This window comes from Zeugodacus cucurbitae, chromosome 3 (genome assembly GCF_028554725.1).
Source record: "Zeugodacus cucurbitae isolate PBARC_wt_2022May chromosome 3, idZeuCucr1.2, whole genome shotgun sequence".
Taxonomy (NCBI): domain Eukaryota; kingdom Metazoa; phylum Arthropoda; class Insecta; order Diptera; family Tephritidae; genus Zeugodacus; species Zeugodacus cucurbitae.
The window spans coordinates 73,909,196-73,930,231 of NC_071668.1; the positions used below are offsets into that span (position 1 = coordinate 73,909,196).

The 21,036-nt window shown below is 35.5% G+C and overlaps 6 protein-coding genes and 2 non-coding genes across 12 annotated transcripts in view; 5 read left to right on the top strand and 3 right to left on the bottom strand.

The window, feature by feature from the left end:
- The first annotated feature begins 951 nt into the window (after window positions 1-951).
- On the top strand, window positions 952-3,404 carry LOC105217709 (ran GTPase-activating protein). The gene is made up of 7 exons (XM_011192846.3): window positions 952-1,203; window positions 1,277-1,958; window positions 2,018-2,219; window positions 2,278-2,436; window positions 2,500-2,601; window positions 2,665-2,844; window positions 2,922-3,404. The coding sequence occupies exons 1-7, from the start codon at window positions 1,098-1,100 to the stop codon at window positions 3,252-3,254; spliced, it is 1,764 nt and encodes a 587-aa protein (XP_011191148.2). The 5' UTR covers window positions 952-1,097; the 3' UTR covers window positions 3,255-3,404.
- A 263-nt stretch (window positions 3,405-3,667) lies between these two features.
- Window positions 3,668-3,740, top strand: Trnav-cac (transfer RNA valine (anticodon CAC)). The gene has a single exon. It is a non-coding gene; the product is annotated as a tRNA-Val (tRNA).
- A 390-nt stretch (window positions 3,741-4,130) lies between these two features.
- On the bottom strand, window positions 4,131-8,881 carry LOC105217710 (actin-binding protein IPP). Of its 3 annotated transcripts, XR_852007.3 has the most exons (7): window positions 8,171-8,301; window positions 7,574-8,093; window positions 7,231-7,422; window positions 5,975-6,816; window positions 5,655-5,910; window positions 5,334-5,600; window positions 4,131-4,809 (listed from the first exon to the last, which is right to left on the bottom strand). XR_852007.3 is itself a non-coding variant. In XM_011192848.3 (6 exons), the coding sequence occupies exons 2-6, from the start codon at window positions 8,036-8,038 to the stop codon at window positions 5,466-5,468; spliced, it is 1,890 nt and encodes a 629-aa protein (XP_011191150.1). In that variant the 5' UTR covers window positions 8,039-8,093; window positions 8,626-8,881; the 3' UTR covers window positions 5,236-5,465. The 3 variants fall into 3 exon arrangements, 2 of the variants coding, with proteins under 2 accessions (XP_011191150.1, XP_011191149.1); XM_011192848.3 differs by lacking the exons at window positions 4,131-4,809; window positions 8,171-8,301 and adding an exon at window positions 8,626-8,881 and having other exon boundaries at window positions 5,236-5,600; XM_011192847.3 differs by lacking the exon at window positions 4,131-4,809 and having other exon boundaries at window positions 5,236-5,600.
- Window positions 6,990-7,062, top strand: Trnav-cac (transfer RNA valine (anticodon CAC)). The gene has a single exon. It is a non-coding gene; the product is annotated as a tRNA-Val (tRNA).
- Window positions 8,882-9,059: 178 nt separating the features above from the next.
- LOC105217711 (exosome complex component RRP41) lies at window positions 9,060-10,009 on the top strand. Its single transcript, XM_011192850.3, has one exon. It carries the CDS (start codon window positions 9,177-9,179, stop codon window positions 9,924-9,926), a length of 750 nt encoding a protein of 249 aa, XP_011191152.1. The 5' UTR covers window positions 9,060-9,176; the 3' UTR covers window positions 9,927-10,009.
- Window positions 9,990-11,395, bottom strand: LOC105217712 (peptide chain release factor 1). The gene is made up of 2 exons (XM_011192851.3): window positions 10,955-11,395; window positions 9,990-10,894 (listed from the first exon to the last, which is right to left on the bottom strand). The coding sequence occupies exons 1-2, from the start codon at window positions 11,309-11,311 to the stop codon at window positions 10,007-10,009; spliced, it is 1,245 nt and encodes a 414-aa protein (XP_011191153.2). The 5' UTR covers window positions 11,312-11,395; the 3' UTR covers window positions 9,990-10,006.
- A 269-nt stretch (window positions 11,396-11,664) lies between these two features.
- On the top strand, window positions 11,665-14,122 carry LOC105217714 (uncharacterized protein C19orf47). The gene is made up of 7 exons (XM_011192852.3): window positions 11,665-11,837; window positions 11,990-12,161; window positions 12,273-12,415; window positions 12,482-12,673; window positions 12,740-13,059; window positions 13,126-13,489; window positions 13,557-14,122. The coding sequence occupies exons 1-7, from the start codon at window positions 11,819-11,821 to the stop codon at window positions 13,877-13,879; spliced, it is 1,533 nt and encodes a 510-aa protein (XP_011191154.2). The 5' UTR covers window positions 11,665-11,818; the 3' UTR covers window positions 13,880-14,122.
- LOC105217715 (uncharacterized) overlaps window positions 14,119-21,036 on the bottom strand; it is a 135,213-nt gene continuing 128,295 nt past the window's right edge. Inside the window, exons 1-3 of one of the 3 annotated variants that reach the window (XM_054227697.1) lie at window positions 15,827-15,841; window positions 15,634-15,694; window positions 14,119-15,406 (exon numbers count right to left, since the gene is read on the bottom strand). In XM_054227697.1, coding sequence (XP_054083672.1) covers window positions 14,481-15,392 — 912 coding nt within the window. In that variant the 5' untranslated portion in view covers window positions 15,393-15,406; window positions 15,634-15,694; window positions 15,827-15,841 and the 3' untranslated portion in view covers window positions 14,119-14,480. The other 2 variants (XM_054227698.1, XM_054227696.1) reach the window with 2 other exon arrangements.

Consider the following 21,036-nt stretch of genomic DNA (forward strand, 5'->3'; position numbering starts at 1 on the left):
TAAATGATTCAACTTAGAAGTCCTCTCCATGTTTATTTTTGTTTGTGTGAAAGTTTAGCGTTAGCGTTCAAACTAACGACATATTGAAATGACTAATTAGTATTTTTTATTGAAAGTATCGCAAAATTTATGTTTTTTTAAAATGAAAGCAGTTGTGAGAAAGAAACGTTTTTTATATAAATTCACTCATATGCGTTATCTTGCTAATTTGTATATTGCAATATGTACTTGTATCACACGAAAGTTAAGTTTGTGTAGAATTCCAATTGAAAGCTAATTTTTGAGTAAACAATTTCAAAACTAACTAGCATTACCAATATAATTATATATTTATGATAAATGTTTGAACGTAGAGATGGAATTTAAGTTCGAAAAGTAAACACATAAGTATCTACCAAATAAGGTTATACTTAAACATTATCATTCAATATACTATAAATAAAAATAAATTTTAATAAAACGAAACAAAAACATTAATTATTTGCTGTCGCATAAAATGAACAATATACGTTAAGGGAATTACACGTCAATGTTGGCAAATGCCACTAGTAAATTTTATAAAATATTTTTTATATATTTATATTTAAAAATATTGCGACGTGGTTTTTATTTATTTAACACAAATCACGCAAGGCCAGTTCGTCACTTTGCTGCGGTAGCGATTCTGTAATCATTACTATAACGTTATTTTGAATTAAATATATTTTAAAACATTCAAAATATGTTTCCAACGTGAATTATTATATAAATTATAAAATAAATTTTATATTCAAAAGTAAAGAATTATTTTGGGGAATAGGGTTTCCATTACTTGCTGACTTTCCGTTATATCTGTAACTTTTTTACTTTTCATTATAAAATCGTAAAGATTGACCACCCTAGTAAACAACCGCAAGCATTTGCATTCATTATTTTATTTTACGAATCACCCTGTAGCTTCCAAATTGACAGCTGCAAGACGGCGAAATAGCGGCTTGTTTTCTAGGTTATTCAGAAGCGTACCAACAAACAGATTTGAAATTCGCAAGCATTGTACAGATACGCCAATATATTATTTTATTACAAACGCGTTGTTAAATTGCTTTACAGTTTAAAAGATGTCTAACTTTAATTTCGGCACAATTGCACAAGAATTGAAAGAAGTGCAAGAACAGGGGCTCTCGTTTGAGGACAAAACACTAACTTGGGATACAGCAGAAGATGGTATGAGCAGCAGTATATGAAAATTTATTTAAGGAAAATTACTTTAAAAACTAAAAATTATATATTATTATAGTTGCTGATATTGTTGCCGCTTTGGAAAATACAAAGGTGGTTCACTATCTTATATTGGGTGGTAATACCTTAGGTATTGATGCTGCGGCTGCTATTGCTAAAGGTTTGGAAAAGCATCCGGAATTTCATAAAGCATTATGGTATAATATGTTCTCAAGACGTTTGAAAACGGAGACGCCATTATCATTAAGGCATTTGGGTAATGGTTTAATGGTGGCCGGTGCCAAACTTACAGTATTAGACTTGAGTGATAATGCGCTGGGTCCAAACGGTATGGTTGGACTTGAGGACCTGTTGCGTTCGCCTGTAGTATACTCCTTGCAAACATTGCGTTTGAATAACTGTGGTTTGGGCATTGGTGGTGGCCAAATGCTTTCAAAGGCCATACTAGATTGTCATAAAAGTAGTGTTGCCGCTGGCACACCACTCAAGTTGAAAGTTTTCATTGCCGGTCGTAATCGTTTGGAAAACGATGGTGCCAAAGCAATAGCAAAAATATTTTCAACACTTAAGAGTTTGGAAGAAATAGCAATGCCACAAAATTCCATATATCATGTTGGCATCGCTGCATTAGCGAACGGTTTCAGAGAGAACCCAAACTTGCGCATTCTAAATTTGAATGACAACACAGTGACCGAGAAGGGTGCAGCTTCACTTGCCGAAGCATTTGTATACACTCCAATGTAAGTTAGTGAAATTTTAGATTTGCCTAAGAAATAAGTCTACATTAATATGGTTGTAGGTTGCAGGACATCAATTTTGGTGATTGTCTACTAAAAACGCATGGAGCCTATCACTTTGCCGAAGCATTAAGCGAGAACCATCACCAACTTGAGGTTGTCGATTTGGGCTTCAATGAAATCGGCGCAGACGGTGGTGTTGTTTTGGCTGAAGCTTTGCAAAATAAGAAAAATTTGAAGCGGCTTAATTTGGATGGTAATCAAGTAAGTGCTGAAATACTGATGTGTTGAAATTTTTTACTTACAACAACTTGTTTTTCAGTTTGGTTATGAAGGACGTGAACGAATCAGGGAGATTATAGGGTCATCGGCAAATCCAAATGCATTAGAAAGCCTAGAAGAAGATCAATCAGAGTGTGAGGATGATGAAGATGAAGACGGTAATGACGACGATGAAGATGATGATGAGGATGAGGACGATGTACGTATAAGTTAACTAATGAATATATTTAATAAACTAGTGTGACATTGAAAAATTGCGTAGGAAACTACTGAAGAAGTTGACGAAGATGAGGAATACCATGATGAAGATGCTGATGAGGAAGGCGATGAAGCATACATAACATCACCAGCTTTTACAACAAATGTAAATATTTTCATATTAGTTGTTGCAAATTTTTTCTTTTATTTATAAATTTGTATTTGACAGATGTTTGCCGCTAATGAGTCCTTTATTTCTGCCAAAAATGTACAATTTGCTGAACAAACAACACCAACAAAGCCAGTTACCGTTGAGTCATTTTGTCTGAGTCAGAAACCTTGTACCATACAAGCATTCGAATCATTGCAGGAGGCAGATAAATTGAAGGCCTTCAAAAGCATCATTGAGGTATGTTCTGTCTAGCATTTATATAATGTTGTGAAATTTGTTAACTAGCAGCGTATTTTATATTTGTATCTCTATAGCAATTCACCGACGACAATCGCTTGCTTTTGCTCATTTTTACCACATTGAAATGCGCACATCTCTCCCAATCATCCGCTGCTGCACTAGACTTGGCGAAAGCGCTCTACAAAGAGACTGTCGACTATGCGGTGGAGACCAAACAAGAGCGACGGGTTTTGAATTATATACTAATGCAATTGGGTTTGCTACGCAGCGAAGAGAAATTCACAAGCGCCTATGACGTGAAGAGTTGTCGTTACGCGCTGCGCGAAACACTAAAATCAAATCCCCAATTTGGCAGTGAGCACATGCGTAACGCATTCAATGTATTCCTAAAAGAATTGGATGCTTGAAAGTATGAGGCTATTACCAATTTCGTATGGCTTTGTAAGGTTTTTTTTTAATATTCCGCATAAGTTTTGTTCCACTGTTTAAATTATAAATTTGCATAAACACTAGTTATTGGTCAAGTTTAAATACAAAAAAAATACTTAAAAAAACAACATGCGAGTGTTCATCATTTATAATTTATGAAAAATTTTATATATTTTTGTTTTTACGGCGAAGTGCTAGCCATTTTTCTAATTCATTGACAATTAGGTTGAACTTTTTTTCTGTGCTCTGAAACACTCTGTGTTGGTGTGAAACGCTGCTGGTGTATACATTTATTTTTATGCGTTCTTGAAAAAATTGCAATTTGTAGCACAGTGTGCTCTTTTCACAAGCGCGTTGGTTATACTTGACTTTAGCGAACTTACCATATGTGGTTTCCGTAGTGTAGTGGTTATCACGTGTGCTTCACACGCACAAGGTCGCCGGTTCGAACCCGGCCGGAAACAAACTAAATTTATTTTTTACTAATTTTAGGTTTTTTAACAATTCATGCGCACTGTTTTTTTATCCAAATAATATTTAGCAATTCATTTTTTTCACATAATAATATTTAAATGAAGAACACACACACACTTTTGTACAGATTTATTTCACTTTTTATTTGCTTTCTTTCTCTTATAACTAGTGATAATGTTAATACTTATGTCTGGTATACTGTATTTATTTGTTTGTTACAACATTTTATGTGGCATAATTTTATTATTTATTCTTTTTTTATTAATTTAATTCATTATTTTGTTTAAAGATATTCAAGAACGATCAGATCGATTTCACACAAACTTAAAAAATAACAATTACACAATGTTGATGCGGCTATCGCATATTATTTAAACAACAGCGCAGTTTTTAGAGTTCATAGTTCATGACAACAACATCAATAGTAGCGTTTTACGTTATTTTGCTATTAACATAAATTTGAATAAAAATTTTTGGTTTTAGCAATGTGATAATGTTGAATGTTTACTTTATGTGTTTTATATACACTAACATTATTATATTGGGTTTTTTAACAGTTTTTAAGGGTTTTTGAAAGCTCGGTGTAAGTAGCAAAAAAAAGATAATTACAAAAACAAAAAGGACACATTAGTTCAACTATAAATTACGTGTCGCAATCACTTTTTCACTTTTTATTTTACACAAAATTAAATTCAAATTTGAAATTATTATACGAGACAGTTTCAACGGTATTTTAAATACGCGCTACAAATTACATATATTTCTTCTGGTACTGTTATGCAAAATACACCGATATATGTTTTTATTTATTTTTTTTTGTTAATATTATAGCGTTTCAAATTAACTACATAGAGTCTTATTTAAATAGTTTATTATTTTTTGATACGTTGAATTTCGAGTTAATTTATTATATTTGAAATATGCAGTTATCTCACTTAGGTTTTGTTAACGATTACTATTGGAAGCCTATTTATTTACTCCGCTTTCGAAAATGTTGCAAGGTTTGCGTGAATAAATACTTGAAAGAACTTTTTTAAACATTCTTGGAGCATAATAGTGCTACAATATAAAAAAATATAAAATAATAATAAAAAATATATATATTTAAAAATTTATAAAAAAAAATATAAAAAAATAAAAAAATATATATAAAAAAATATATAAAAAAATAAAAATATATATATAAAAAAAATATATATAAAAAAAAAAATATATAAAAAAAAAATAAATAATAAAAAACAAATTAAAAAAAAATCGTTAACGCTTTGGTATTTTCAAGGTATATGTTACGAGTCTAGGCTCCTTCATTGCCATTTCGCAAATTTTGATTAACATTAATTTTATAGTTGCCTTTTCAATTTTAAACGCATTGTAAATTGCAAGTCGTACAACTCACATATGAATACATCTATAATATATAAAAAATATTTCTTTTAAAATAAACGGGCAGGAATAGTTGTTGCTTATACAATGCGAAATCTTAAATTTCTAGTTTTATATGTAGACGTAAGTTTATTTAAAAAAAATACATAACATCATAATAAATCTGGCAATACATATAGTACAAATACATACATACATACCCTAGCTATCGTATATTAAATTTATCGCATGCGTTTTGTAAAACACTTCAACTTTTTCACTAAACGCACAACAATATAAACGCAGACGTTGTTATTGCCCAAAAGTGTCACGCTGTTATAGAAAAATAGGCGTTAAACAACGACAGCACCAGCCTCCGAGCGTCCCACAGGCAAGTCGGGGCAATTCTTCCAAGTATCAGTCAGCGGATCATACGCTTCCACGGCGTTGATAGTGATATGCGCGCGATAGAAGTTATCCTCACAGGGCTGAAATGTAAAATTAGTACTCACTAGATGTAAATAGAATTGCATTCAACTGACCTGATCACCGCCAGCCACATAGAGCAGTCCATCTGCAGCGGCTACAGCGGGTATAGCGCGTGGTACCGACATCGAGCAAACACTCTCCCACTTATTATCGTCGAAACTGTAACGCTCAACTGTGCTCAACACATCCTGCGAACTACTGTTGCCGCCCACAACGTAGAGGTAACGATTCAGCACAGCCACGCCCATTTGACAACGTGCGGTGCGCATGCGTGCCATCGGTTGCCAATCGAGCGTTATTGGATTGAAACTAAAGTACAAATGAAAACATTGTGTTAAAAACAAACCAATTTGCAAAATTGAAGTCTACACACCTAATCAAATCTGGCAAATGACGACTGGACGTTGTGCAGCCGCCCACAATGTAGATGAGTCCTTCAAAACTCACCACACCCATACTGAAACGTGGTTCTGGCAAATCGCCCAGCTTGTTCCAGGCATTCTTTTCGGGATCATAGCACTCAATGGAACCACCTATATCGTCACCTAACCAACCGCCCACCGCCAGCAGTGTGCCACCGAAAGTGCACAACCCAAACTCACAACGCGGCACGATCATCGGTGCTATCGGTGTCCAAATATCGGTTTGTGGATCATATACCTCACCATTAGCAAGAATTTGTGAACCACGCTCGCCACCAATTACATATATTTTGCCATTTAATGCCGCCACACCAGGCAGTATGCGTCCAATTTCCATTGGTGCCGTTTCGGACCATTCGCGACGGAAAATATCGAATTTTGCCACAGTTTCAAAAATACAATCGGATGGTGTCCAATCACGCTGTGATTCACGCCGCGAACCACCAATAATGTAGATGTTCTTTTTGGCTTGCTGACGTGGGCACACGCGTAGTGGCACCAATTGCCCACGCTTCGAAGCTATGTCGCGACAAATGGAACGTAAGGCAATCTTTACTGACATATCGCGGCAATCCTTCAACGCCTGGTCGATTACTTTAACCGGTACAAGTGCTAAGCGCACATGTGATAACGTGTCGAAAACGTAGCAACGACGTTGAGTGACATCGTGTTTTATCCAACGCAGTGCCGCTTGGAAAACTTGAGATTCGGAGTCGACACGCAGTTGCTCGGAAGTTAGTAGCTGAGCAAGTAGGGTTTGTGGTGTGTCTAGGAATTCATCTTCGAGTGTTATCTGTACAAAAATAGTAGAAATTTTGGAAAAATTAATAAATTTGCAATAAAATTGGTGTCTGAATATGCAATATTAGCGTATGTATTTGTAAACAGATAGTTAAGAAGTGTCAGTTTACTTTATATAATAGCACTGAAGTATCAAATGTGTTAAATGTCAAACTATACACAACAGTTTCCGTAGTGTAGTGGTTATCACGTGTGCTTCACACGCACAAGGTCGCCGGTTCGAACCCGGCCGGAAACAAAAATGGCGGTGACTTATTTTTTTATTTTCTTATTTTATTTATTAAAAACTACAACACAGCTTCATTTTTTCTCTTAATTTTTCGGGAATATAAAAACACAATTCATTGAACTTATTCTTTTTACTCACCACAAATAAAATAAACAACAATTATTCAATTGTACTTACCGCCGGGAAATTGGAGTGCACAAAGTTCAACGCACTTTTCTTTAAAGTCTCACAATTATGAGCTTCGGCAAAGCGTAGAATGCCCAATGCATTGGTGGCATGTAATTCGCGACATAGAAAATCGCAGCAGCCGTCTACAACTTCCGGCAACTGTAGCATATCAGCGGCAGCTAATAGCTCTTGAACATTTGACTGCAAATAAGCAAATAATGAAATCTTTAATTAGAAAAATACGCAAGAAGTTATAATTAAAAGTAAAATTACATGCATACATACTGACACACATATATACATATATATATTAAGTCATACAGTTAAAAAATAAATCGAATTTTTAACGCACCTGTGTTATTTCACACCGTCCAGTATATATGAAATCCAGTAGAATGCTTAAGATCTCGCCATCTATGGTGTGTAAGACAACCGACTTTTGATTCACCTCATTCAAACCTAGTTCTGGGCGGAACATGGCCTCAAAGTAGGCGCTGGCCGCGCTCAAGACAGCACGGTGAGCATTGAATGTTATGCCGCCAGCAACAATTTCTACATCACAAAAACGCGATTCGGTACGTAATTGATTTAAATTGGCTAGTACTTTGAATGGAAACTGTGCATTGCTGTAACACGGCAGTGTGGCGCGTTGTTGTGCACCTGCATTGCTTACAGCACCACAAATATCACTTAGGTTTGACGATGCTGTTGCGGCAGCGGCCGATGTATTACTTTCACCTTCGCCTGTTGTGCTATTGCCATTGTGACAATTTGCATTGAATTCGTTGTGTGGCGAGTAGGTCTTCAATGGTGGCATTATTATGCGATTCTTAGACTTCAGCCGTTGTTTTGTAGTGATTAAACGTTTTAATCTAATGTAAAAATGAGAACTTTTTTTAAATTGTTCCAATATATATTCATATGTAAATTATTGAATATAATTTATTACTTATGCATTTGTATGATGAACGCAATTCAAGAAATTGTACTTGCGTTTCTTCAACTTGCAACAATGCTACAAATTTTTACATACATACGTATATATAATATATAAAAAGCAATAGCAATATGTGTGTGTAAAATGTGTAACGTTTTAACTCCGTTATTCAGACAGCAGCGCTGCTTCGCACTCCCTTCATCTAATCTTCAACATTACAATTACATTTAATTAACTTTAATTGGCGCTGCTGGCCATTGGCACTATAGTCGATGTCAAATTTAGCGTTGTGAATTACAATTTTGTAACGCTCGCAGGCTCGTAAAAAGCAAATATTGGTGTTGGGTGGTGGGCGGTTTTAATATACTCGCATACAGTCAAAACATCAATTGTATTGCGTAGAGAAATTCTTCACTGTTATGAGAAAATAACATATTTATATTTCTATAACACCGCTTGCAACGTACCAACTTTTTTCAAATATTCACTACACCTTTGCAATAACTTTTAATATAAATGTGATAATTTTCTTTATGTTTATTGAAACTAATTCGAAAATATTTGTTTTATTCACTGTTAAACGCCCATTGCATTTTTTACATGACTTCACTTTTGACACCAACTCAGTGCTGCCAAGTTTCTTTGATTAAGGGAGATCAAAAATTACTGCTTTATTGCAATAAGCTCCAAATATTTATCAGAGACTAGAATTTATGATTTTTTCCCTTTTCACGCTTCTATTAAACTTTTGAAGTGTAAGAATGTAAACACTATGCATAAATTTCGGTTTTTTGAATACAAGCTTATAAATAAACACAAATTTTAAAGCAATTAAGTAATTTAATATAATTTCCAATTTCTTAAATACAACCCTATCATGGCAGTTGGCACAACGAACAAAACAAAACGAAATAAATTTGACATTTCGATAATTAAATAAATCTCGTGTATTTCTAACACAAAACAAACACCAGTTTTTTGCGTTTAAATAATAAAGTTTTAATTACTTTAGAAAGAAATGTCTAATTTTGAATTGCTTAGCGAGCAGGGTTTACGCCTAGATGGTCGTCGACCACATGAACTTCGTTGCATCAAGTGTAAACTTGGTGTATTTGAGCAACCTGATGGTAGTGCCTATTTGGAACAAGGCAATACAAAAGTGCTCGCCGCTGTTTATGGCCCACATCAGGCACAGAGTAACAAACTGGACCTTAATGAAGTGTTTATAAATTGTCAATATAGTATGGCGACATTTTCTACAGCCGAACGGAAGAATCGACCACGTGGAGATCGTAAATCTCAAGAGATCACACTTTACCTACGCCAAGCACTTAGGGCTGCCATAAAGACTGAACTATATCCACGCTCACAAATTGATGTGTTCGTGGAAGTGTTACAAGCTGATGGCGCTAATTACGCTGTTGCTTTAAATGCCGCCACACTTGCGCTTGTTGATGCTGGCATTTGTCTGAAGGAATACGTTGTGGCATGCACGGCATCATTGAGTAAAAATAACATACCACTTACGGATGTCTCACACGTGGAAGAGATGTCGGGTGGACCCACATTAACGGTCGCATCGTTGCCGACATCTAACAAGATCGCATTCATGGAGATGTCACAACGCTTTCATCTCGATAATTTACCAGCTGTCATGGAGCAGGCGTTGAACGGTTGCCGTGAAATTCAAGCGATAATGGAAAAAGAAGTGCGGAAGCATCTAATGCAAATGGGTTCTGCCGGAGATTGGAGTAATATAGCTAAATAAGTTGAAAGCCAATTTAATTGCAATGTTGCATAAAATTAAATAATTTAGTTTATGAAATTAAAATTATTTTTGATAGATATTTATTCATTCACTTTTGACTTTGCTCCTTTCTCAGTTTCTAATGTTTCATAGTTATCAATTAATTCTATTAACTTTGCACGTCTAAATTCTACAGCAATACGTTTTATAAGTCTCTCTAAGTCTTCACCGCCATCGAAAAACTCTTCTAAATTATGCACAGTGCCATTGGTTATACGATGATCTGTAATACGATCCTGCACGAAATTGTAGGTCCTTATTTTTTCATTTCGATTTAAGTTGCCCTGCTGTGCTTTGCGTGTGCGTTTTTCATTTGCTTCCTTACTTTCCAATTGACGCTGCACCAACTTAGCCTGCAAACGTTGTATGGCACGTTCTCGATTTTTTATTTGTGAACGCTCAGCTTGACATTCCACTGCTAAACCTGTTGGTAGATGGACTACTCGTACTGCTGAATCCGTGGTGTTAACGTGTTGTCCACCAGCACCACTAGCGCGTTTAGTCTCAATTTTCAAATCCTTTTCAGATATGTTAACATTCACGTCGTCAGGACGTGGAATTACTGTCACCGAAGCTGTACTCGTGTGTATTCTACCAGATTTTTCAGTTGCAGGCACCCGTTGCACTCTATGTACACCAGCTTCGTATTGCAATTGATTAAACGCATCTCTATTCTGTACAATGACATTACCATGTCGTAAGCCACCGATATCGGTCTCCTCATTATCAATAATTTCATACGACCAACCATTGTAATCGAAAAAGTTTGTGTACATGTCAAAGAGCTCACGTGCAAACAGCATTGCTTCCTGGCCACCGGCACCGGCATTCACTTCAAATATTAGTGAATTATATGTTTGTTCTTCGGCTAACATAAGCATCTTATCAAGTAATGTTTCTTCCGTTTGACGTAAAAGATCTCCATATACCTGAGAGATTTGAAGAATATTCAATTAATTATTTATAGAAATTCATATTTTAATATCTACTTCGTTTTCTTCCTCCAAAAGTTGTCGCATCTCCTCATCCTTTTCATTTTCAATATCTTCTTTGCTCGCAAGTTTAGATTTTAGTAAGCGATATTGCTCCAGCGCCGATACCACGCCATCTAATTGATTTAGACGAGGTAATGTGTGCGGTGTAGGATTAGTGCGCAAGTTATAGAATTCAACGCGCAGATTTTCCAAATATTTTTGCGTTTTTTCGCTGGAAACATTTAATGGGTTCTTGGTGGCTAATGTGTTAGTAATTGACAGTAGCCGCTTGTGAGTTTGTAGCGGTCTAATTGGCAACAAACACTTTATTTTTTGCACAGTGTTGTGTGCTAATAATTTTCCTAAAATCATTTTGTACACTTAAACTTATTTCTAGTCTTTAATAATCACTTGTGCATTTTTCTTTTAGAGGTTAAACTTATTTACAATAATAAAAGTCAGCTGTTTAAGCCGAAAACGAAGGAGGTTGCCATATTCACCGTTCTTAAAATAAAATTATCATAAAAATATTTATTTTTTTTTGCGAACATAATTAATAAATAGAAATTTATGAAATAAATGCACTTTTTTATTAAATAAAATTATTAATTTTAAAACAAAATTTTAAAACAACATTTGAGCGCTTTATTTGTTTAGTAATAAATTATTTTTAACGAACCAACTGATATGGCAACCTAGTAAACATATTAATTGTGTTTGACGTTTGTATTTTGTAGTGACACTTGAAATTACACAAACTTTAATGGCTGCCGTTCAGAAAGCAAATAATTATTTTTAGCTTTTGATATTTCGTCCGTGAAAAGTGAACTCTTAAACAATTAAATAATTAAAATAAATGTGCTTGTAAGTGTTGCAAAAATGTCTAACGCAGCAGCAGGTGGGTAAAAGTAGAAGTGTGACTTCTTTAAAAAGTTTACAATAGTTGTTCAGTATTATGGCACAAAGTGTGGGTAGATAGTTTTTGTTTATTTACTTATGTATATTTAAGTTATCAACTAATACTTTATTAATATTTTTAATATTGAGCAGCACAATGGGTGAAATTCTTCAATGCCTCTGGTATACCTTCACCAGCGGCAGCCAGTTACGCACATATATTTGTGGAAAACCGCATACAAAATGATATGTTAATGGATCTCAATAAAGAATATTTGCGTGAAATGGGCATAACACCAATGGGCGATATAATAGCTATATTAAGGTAAGTTAGATAAAACAAATAATAGTATTAACAATAACAACTCACGTATACAATAACATTACTTATTTTATGTAGTAAACAAATATCTTTGTATGTAAATTTATAAATTAGGCATGCAAAGAATGTGAGTGACCAAACTGCTCGAGAAAAGGTGCTTATAAATTCAGAAATGTGTGTGCCCATTGCGGCCGTACCGGCAAATCCACATTTAGCACAAGAGCGTCCCTCGACGACTACCATGGTTAGGCTCAAATGTAAGTAGAAGAACTGCTCAAGTGTTAATCTCTTATAAATATTTAATTTATTAACACACATTACAGCTGTGCCAGTAACATCAAGTACTTCAAGCTCTAGTAGTAGTCGTACATATCTTAAAGGTTCAGATGATGTGGGCGAACCGATTATTAAACAAGCTAGACGCGTTTTACCAGAACACGAAGGCAAATATAAAATAAAACTTCCTTCTGGCAACACAAAACGCAGCAAAGAAATACTTGCCAAAAAAGAAAAATGTAAGTAAAAGTAAGCTACTTAGAAAGTATTATTTGTCTTTAATATAATAAAAATTTACTTTTTAGTATATTCACAACGTGAAAACACACAACGTTCCGCGGTATTTGAACGTCTAGCCAAAAACTCTTCATCCACCATAGATTTGGCCAGAGAGGATACAGATGACGGTGAAATTAGTAGTGGCAGTAATAGCAGTAATGCGAAGGAAACAACTATACGCAATGTGCAAGTACGTGTGACTGGTGTTGGTGGGAGCAATAATAAAGCTCCTACTGGTTCATCCATATTTTCACGTTTAGGCGGAAAATCACAGGGAGATGCTGATAATGATTTAATCATGGCTAAACATATTAAACCAATACTAAAAAATACGTCGAAAACTACAGTAAGTTCAGTAACAGCAAACTTTATGCGTAAATTAAAATTACTAAATTTATAACTTTGTCTTCAGAGTCGTTCAACTATTGTCAAATCAAAGATTGTAACTTCAAATATATCGCCAGTGCGTATACATCCACAGAAGCAAAAGGTTATCCTGGTGAAGAAAGTACCATTGAAAACAAACGAAAGTGATGACGACGATAATAATTCAATGTATAGTGGTAATGACGTTGATATGGATGATATTGTTACCAGCTCCAATACTGTAAGCAGCAGTGAGAAAATTGTGAAATTTGCGTCTACAGCGGAGGTGCATGAAATAGCCTCGGAACCGCGTTATAAGCAATCACCCAATGAGAGAAATTACAAATCCAGCGCTGTAGGCGCATATCAAGGAAATGCTGCAGGTGGCGTTAAATCAAGACTGGGTTTGAGTAAGTTACACGCAATTATAATTTCATTTTGTTAATAATTAATAAATCGACTTTTCCTCATTAACAGACACGATCTTGCATAGCACAAAGAAAACGTACAACTTAAAGGCTGCAAGCAATATCAATGGCAAAACACGTATTAGTCCCGTAAAAGCTAAATCCATACGTTTGAAGTCAGATGAGATTATAATGCGACAAGAATTGCCAGTTCATCGTCGTTTGGGTGGTGGCAGCAATATTAGCAGCACTACAACACACGGCAAATCGATGTCGTCGCTTTCAAAGCGGGTCGGTAAAGTGAATATATCCAAGAAATCGTCAACAACACAAAGGAAACCGCAAAAGCAATCAGAGTCATCAGTTTTCGACCGTTTAGGTTTTAATAGTTAAGTTGTCATTGTTTCGAATATTATACCATTTTCTAATTTGTGAAAAAGAGCAAAAAATAAGTTGCAATCAACTATAACATATTTCAGCGAAAAATAAAGCATAAATTTGAATTGTTTCGCGATAATCCAAACGATTCAAATTTCTACAATTAAATTTGTTTAGGAGTTACTTACATGCTCGTTTATGATTTTAATAGACTAACAGAGACTGTGGAGAATTAATAAAGAAATTTGTTTAAATTAATGTTCGTCTTTCAGTATATTTTATTTGTTGTTTACATTACAGAAATTAGCACAAATTATATAACACACAATGCAAAGGGTAGTTGCGACAATTTTTAAAATTATAAATTTTCTAAATTTCTAATTCGTCACGTGTACATACATGCATACATGCAGACTTTGTTACACTGTCACACTTATAAAATAACAAAAATAATGGTTGCTTTGTACTAGAGCTTATATATTATACTAATATATGTATATCATAATCATAAATTTGTTGTAAAAGTTTATGCTTCAGTCGCACTTAATTTAGTCAAATTAAACCTACACATGTTCCTGTATTATCTACAGCCTTTGAGTTATTAAACATTTTTTGTTTATGTATCCATATTTACATTTGCTCCACAGCTTTTCATTTTATTAGACATTTGGCGCTCCTTCAATTTTTGAATAATCAGTGGCGATGGACGTGTTATTTTCACATATGGAAATTTAGGTGAGGGCTCTTGTGCATTGAGTAACTTTATGACACCTTGTGGAATGTTTGATATGAGTGAAGATTGTGCATTGAGAAACTTATTGTGTGGAGTGCAGATTAGACCTTCTTCTCTTTGCAGCAAACTAGCTTCTAAGACACCTTCTCCTATTTCTAATGTTTCCTCCTTATTATCCTTCTTTTTATTGGGCGTTTGCTTTGCAGTCGTTGTTGAATCTGGTGCAGTTTGTGTGCGTTTTGAGAAAAACAAACAATTACTGTTGGGTTTTGCATTAGGAAAGTCTTTCCTAATAGATAAGATTCTCTGTTGGCCGGTTGTCGGCGTAAAAATAACTCGTTCAAAAGATTGAGTATTGAAATTGAAAGTTGGCAATGGAAATCCTACCGATATACCCGGAATTCTAGTTCGATTAATATTTAATTTAACGATCGGTTGCTGCGGTCTGAACCATGGATTAATATTTAATTTAACGATCGGTTGCTGCGGTTTGAACCATTGTGATGGACGCGTCGCACAGTGTTGGAATATGTTGTGATGAAAACCATTTGGTCTTCCGTAACGTTGAAAAGGTGGTGCGGAAAATGGTTGCAAGTTTGGTCGTTTGGTAGATGTTCTTGTTCCTTGACTGCCATACTTTAGAGCTTCAACTTTAATACGTTTCGGTGGATTTGCTCCAACAATGTCTAGTATTTCTATTTTAGTTTTATTGCTTTCGGATTTTACTTCGATGGAACCGTACTTTTTGTGCACATAAGAAACAATATCAATTATTCTGCGTGTAGATGTATCCATGTTGAACGGTTTTGCTTAAATTTTATATAAAATGAAAGTGGGTTAAAAAATGTCGATTTATGTTTGCGGTCTTTACGTATTTCTTGTTAATAAATTCTCTAATTAAACACTTGCTTGATATTTGTTTTTTTTTATATTGATTTTGATATGATATTCTTGATATTTGTAATTTAGTACGGCGTCTATTCTGAGAGGTTTGCTTGCGTTTGCTAAATGTCTTTAGTAGCAGTATATTGTATACCTGTACGTTCGTGGTCTCGTAGCTTTGATGCTGCCAACGCACCACTTATCGTTTCAAATATCTACAAATGTAGAAAAATACCAATAAATTACATTATCGAAGCGATGTCTCCTCAGCTGATCTCAGTTCTTTTTCATTAATTCTTTTAATTTACATATTTTATATGGGGTTTTGTTAAATAACTACTACTTACTTTTCACAGCATGAATAATTTTCCAAATTCTATTAGCTAACCGTTTTTAATTGTTATTTGTTAGACATTCCGTTAGTTTATCATTATTTCTTTTGCACAGTTGGTGCTTGGAATGTTGTCCAGAATACATATAATTTAATATAAACGTTCTCTGACGATAATTCCAAGAGGACCGAATGAGATTACTCACAATAACGAGATCTTTTTAATTATTTGATTTAAATTATATTTCAACCTAGAATGATATCAGCTTGTCAGTAATATTTGGTAGGGACGACATCTATGGGTATAACCATACAACATAATTATTTGAACGAAATGTCGGCAAAGAAGTTTTCGTCGTTACAGTAGTGTAACTTCATAGATGGTTAACGGATTTTTGGAAAAACCTTGTACGGATCTCGCAATTACAAAAAGACTTCCAAATCTGCATTATCAGGTGTTTCATTGCTGAATCTATATATATAAAATTAAGTGGCAAAACTTCCTGTTCGCATACTCCTCCTAGACGGCTTACCGGATTTCAATGAAATTTTCAGGGGTGATTGGGGTCTGTGTGGAGGGTGCACATAAGAAATTTAATGTGTGTATCATTGCACGTTTTGCAAAAAAAAAAAAAAATGAATTTGCAAGAACATTACTATATTCCAAAATACCACCATATTTCACTTGGAATGCATCATTGAATACATTTCAACGACGAAAGCAAGGGGAGCGTGTTGACGGTTAGCCAAAGGTCCGTAAAACCGATGCCATAGGACGAATTTAAACCATCCATCCGAACAACGCCGAATGTTTCTATTTGCGTCTGCTATTAGTCAACGTGCGCGGACCAAGATCATTTGATGATTTGAAAACTGTTGACGGTCAGTTGTGTGCGACGTATCGTGAAGCATGTCAGCGATTGCATTTGTTAGAAGATGATATGCATTGGGACACCGCCATAATAATATCTACATGCCTTCCAAAAGTCAAATCCGCAAGAACTGTGGAATAAGTACAAAGACTGCATGACCGAGGACTTATTAATTTTGGCGCGTAATCGAGCATCGGACGCAGACTTGCTATATACATTACAAATGTATAATGATGCTTTGATATTGGTTGAAGATCTGTGCCTTACAATTGCGAATAAGGCATTAGCGCAACTTGGCATAACTGCGCCCAATCGTTCAGCGATTGATATGCTTGACCATTAGCTTCAACGTAAACAACAATGCGATTGCAATGAATTGTGTGCTTTCATACAAGCTAACATTACCAAATTGAATATTCAGCAGAAAAATGCTTATGATAAGATTATACGAGCGGTTGACAATAACGCCGGTGGATTCTACTTTCTGGATGCGCCCGGTGGTACAGGGAAAACGTTTCTGATCTCTTTGATTCTTGCTACTATACGGTCACAGCAGAAAATTGCGCTGGCAATTGCTTCGTCAGGCATCGCTGCATTCAGCAATTCAGCATATCGAGGAATTCAGCAATGGCAAAAGTTTTGCGAGGAGCTGGAATAGTTCTATGGGATGAGTGCCCAATGGCTAACAAAAAGTCATTAGAAGCTTTCAATAGAACAATGCAAGATTTACGCCAAAAGCAACAACTTTTTGGCGGAGCATTAGTCTTATTATCTGGCGATTTTCGGCAAACTTTGCCAGTCATTCCTCGATCAACTCCTGCCGACGAAATAAACGCATGTTTAAAATCGTCAGTTTTGTGGAGACATGTTCAAAGGCTGACTCTTACCATCAACATGCGAGTCCAATTGCAAAACGATCGATCCGCAGCGGCGTTTTCGAAGCAGTTGTTGGACGTTGGCGAAGGCAAAATACCAATCGATGATACCGGTTTGAACACATTGCCGAACAACTTTTGTACACTTTTACAATCGAAAGAAGAATTGATTGAAAGTGTATTTCCGAATATTGTTCAACACTATTTAAGTGAACGCAATATTGGCACCGAAAAATGTACACGTCAATGAAATCAATTTTGCCATTCAAGAAAGCTAAAACATATACATCGACTGATGGCGTTTTGAATCAAGATGAAATAGTCAATTATCCAACTGAATTCTTGAATTCTTTGGATCCCCCCGGTATGCAAGAACATGCGGTGGCATAATACTTTCAGTCAAAAAATTGTGGCCAAATTTGATTGAAGCAACAATACTAAATGGCAAGGCAGCAGGTGAAGTTGTACTCTTATCACGCATTCCCATGATTCCAACGGACATGCTGTTTGAATTTAAGCGCTTGCAGTTCCCAGTACGTCTTGCCTTTGCGATGACCATCAACAAATCGCAAGGGCAAACGTTTCAAGTGTGCGGCGTCAATTTGGAATAACCGTGCTTCTCCCACGGCCAATTGTTCGTCGCATGCTCGAGAGTGGAAACACCAAGGTGCTTATTCAAACCAAAAATGTTGTATACCAATATGTTTTATAAATGTTTTATAAATAAGTAACAGTTTTACAACAATAAATAAAACACAAAGTAAAAACCCTTAGGAGTTTTAATCGATTTAGGTGTAGCGAAGCGCACAGGGTAACAGATAGTAGAGTATAGATTTTAACATTAATTTAAAAATTATTAGAGCAAGGTCATTTCTATATCTAATGTAGGTATTTTCCCCGCTACATAGATTATTATTTCTATTTGCAAAATTAATCTATTTTACTACCTGTCAAAATCACCATTAATAACTTCATATATGTATATACCTGTACTATGGACGGGAAACCCCAAATTAAAATAAATGTGACAAGTGCTATCCAAAAGTTTAAGGGTGGACCTGTTGCATTTAGAGATTCATATAAATAACAGTATTTGCTCGACTTTAGTCACTCCTTTGAAAGTCAAGCAAGAGAGCACAAGTCAAGAGCTGCAAATAATATTATACAATGGAATTTTCGGGACAAGACATGTATAAACCCTTTCGACCATGGGAAACAATATCTAAGCCATCAAACACATTTGTTAAGTTTAAACCCTCTAGACCATGGGAAACAATATCTAAGCCATCAAACACATTTGTTAAGTTTAAACCCTTTAGACCATGGGGAATAATATCTACTCAATTTAATCAATTTGGAACGCCACCAACAACATCGATTACTCCTGCTTCGTCATATCGCATCCCTTTTGTCGGAGATTTTTTTGGATTCCCTCAAACGTTACCCACCTCATCCGTGCAGCCATTTCAGTCACAGATTTTCACATCTCCAAATATTCCTTCACATTCGATGGCTCTGGAAGGACAAGCAGTAGTGACAGCTTCTAGGCAAATTCAACAAATCGATATTCAACCCTCCTCGGTTACTCCAGAAGAAGTTATATGTAGAGATTCCGTCCGCGGACAACCATATTCAGATTCGGTCCCTCCCGTGCGAGATGAGCAAATGGTAGCATTGTCATTTGTATACTCAACAACTCGAATGCAGCCAAGCATCAACAATGTTATGGTGCCATCTCAAAGCGAGAAATCTTTAAGACGACTACGAAAATCATCCCGTTGTTTGCGAAAAAACATAACCATTCAGGAGTTAGAAAAGGTTTTACCTTACAAACCACAAATGGCACGTAAGTTTCCTCCAAAACACCGTACAGCTGAGGAACAGTTAAGACGCGATCGCAATACGATCGCCTGTCGGAAAAGCCGACGACTAAAGTTTTTAAATACGACGCTTTTGATGTAGATAAATTTTGTATATATAGATTGCCCATATATTTATTGTAAAATTGTTCGTTTTTAGTGAAGATTTATTTTTAGTAAAGTTGCTAAGTATTCATCTAGAAAAATTGGTCCTTCTTTTTACTTAATTCTCTCCGCAAGTTCAAAAAGCTGGAACTAACTCGAGAGTCTATTTTATTTATTAATTTTTTTAGGTTATTAGAAATGGGGTTCTTCAGTAAAATCCGTCTTTTTACTTCTTCATATCCACAATTTCAAAAAGCTGCAAATAACTAGAAAGCTTTCGATTTTGAGTATACGATTCTTCAGTTACTTCCGGCTTTTTACTTAGTTCTCTCCATAAGTTCAAAAAGGTGGTCGGTGGCCTCCTCGTTGGTGCACTTTGGGTAATGCCAAATGGCTTGCGCCTTCACGGCAATTGAGTTAATTTCTATTGGAGGATTACTTTACTTGAAGGTAGTGCTGAGAGTCAGAGCCTACTCTTAATTGGTTTCAACGGATCGCATTAAAAATGATGCATCGGTTATTATTAGAAAGGGAGTAGAATCGCCATATTGTATAGTTGCTATGATACAGGGAGAAATGAGCCCCTCTTCTCTTTATCTAAAGCTGAACCAAATACCTTTTCAGATAATTAACTCATTCTTATAGTGATTCAGCTATATTTTACTCCCGTCAACACAAAGAAAGTTTGACAACGAAGAACTTTAATCGAAATCGGAGACGTCGGAATCGAGTTGAGTTTTCACAGCAAATCTGGGTGTGTCGATGGACTACAGACGAGGCTATTGAAATCAAAGAACGAGGGTTTGATTTAGTTCGGAAAGGCTATGTAGCCAAGTACTTCGGAGGACCAACTTGGATACTTGGAAAGGGATCTGTTTTTGATCGATTCTGAAGATCTGTTTTCTTTCCCTTTCTCAGTTCGCTTATAATAATGGGAGATTGTTTGGATAAGCCCAGCAGGATGTGGCCACGTCGACAGAGTAATGTTTTTCAGGGTTGTAACTTTGCAAAAATTTATTTTCCGTTCACTGGAACATCTGAAACCAAAATTCCAACGGGATTACAAATAGTACATGTTTGGTGGTATGAACTAGGATTATTAATTTCGCACAAAAATTAACAAAAAAAACAAAATGGCGGACCTTTGAATTTTTTTTAATCGCCTTTTTTCAGCCCCAAATCAAGTAAAGGCGATCTTCACCGATTTGATTTATCCTTCTATACCATAACTATATATGTATAGAATAACGTATTAAAATTTGGAACCCATTTGATTAATAGGTTTTGATTAACCTCATGCGCTAGTCGTAAAATCACTGTTTCGAGAAATACGCGTTTAACGTTTTGAGAAGCAAATTCTGCTAGCCTAAATCTTATACCTCACGTAGTAGTGTACTCTCTTTCCTACTCTTTATTTCGGTAAGTAGGGGGGACTAGAAGCAGATGTTTCAGGCAGGTAGTCACAAAATATGCAGAAGGGGAACTCATGAGGGGCACTAATGAGAGCAAGGTACC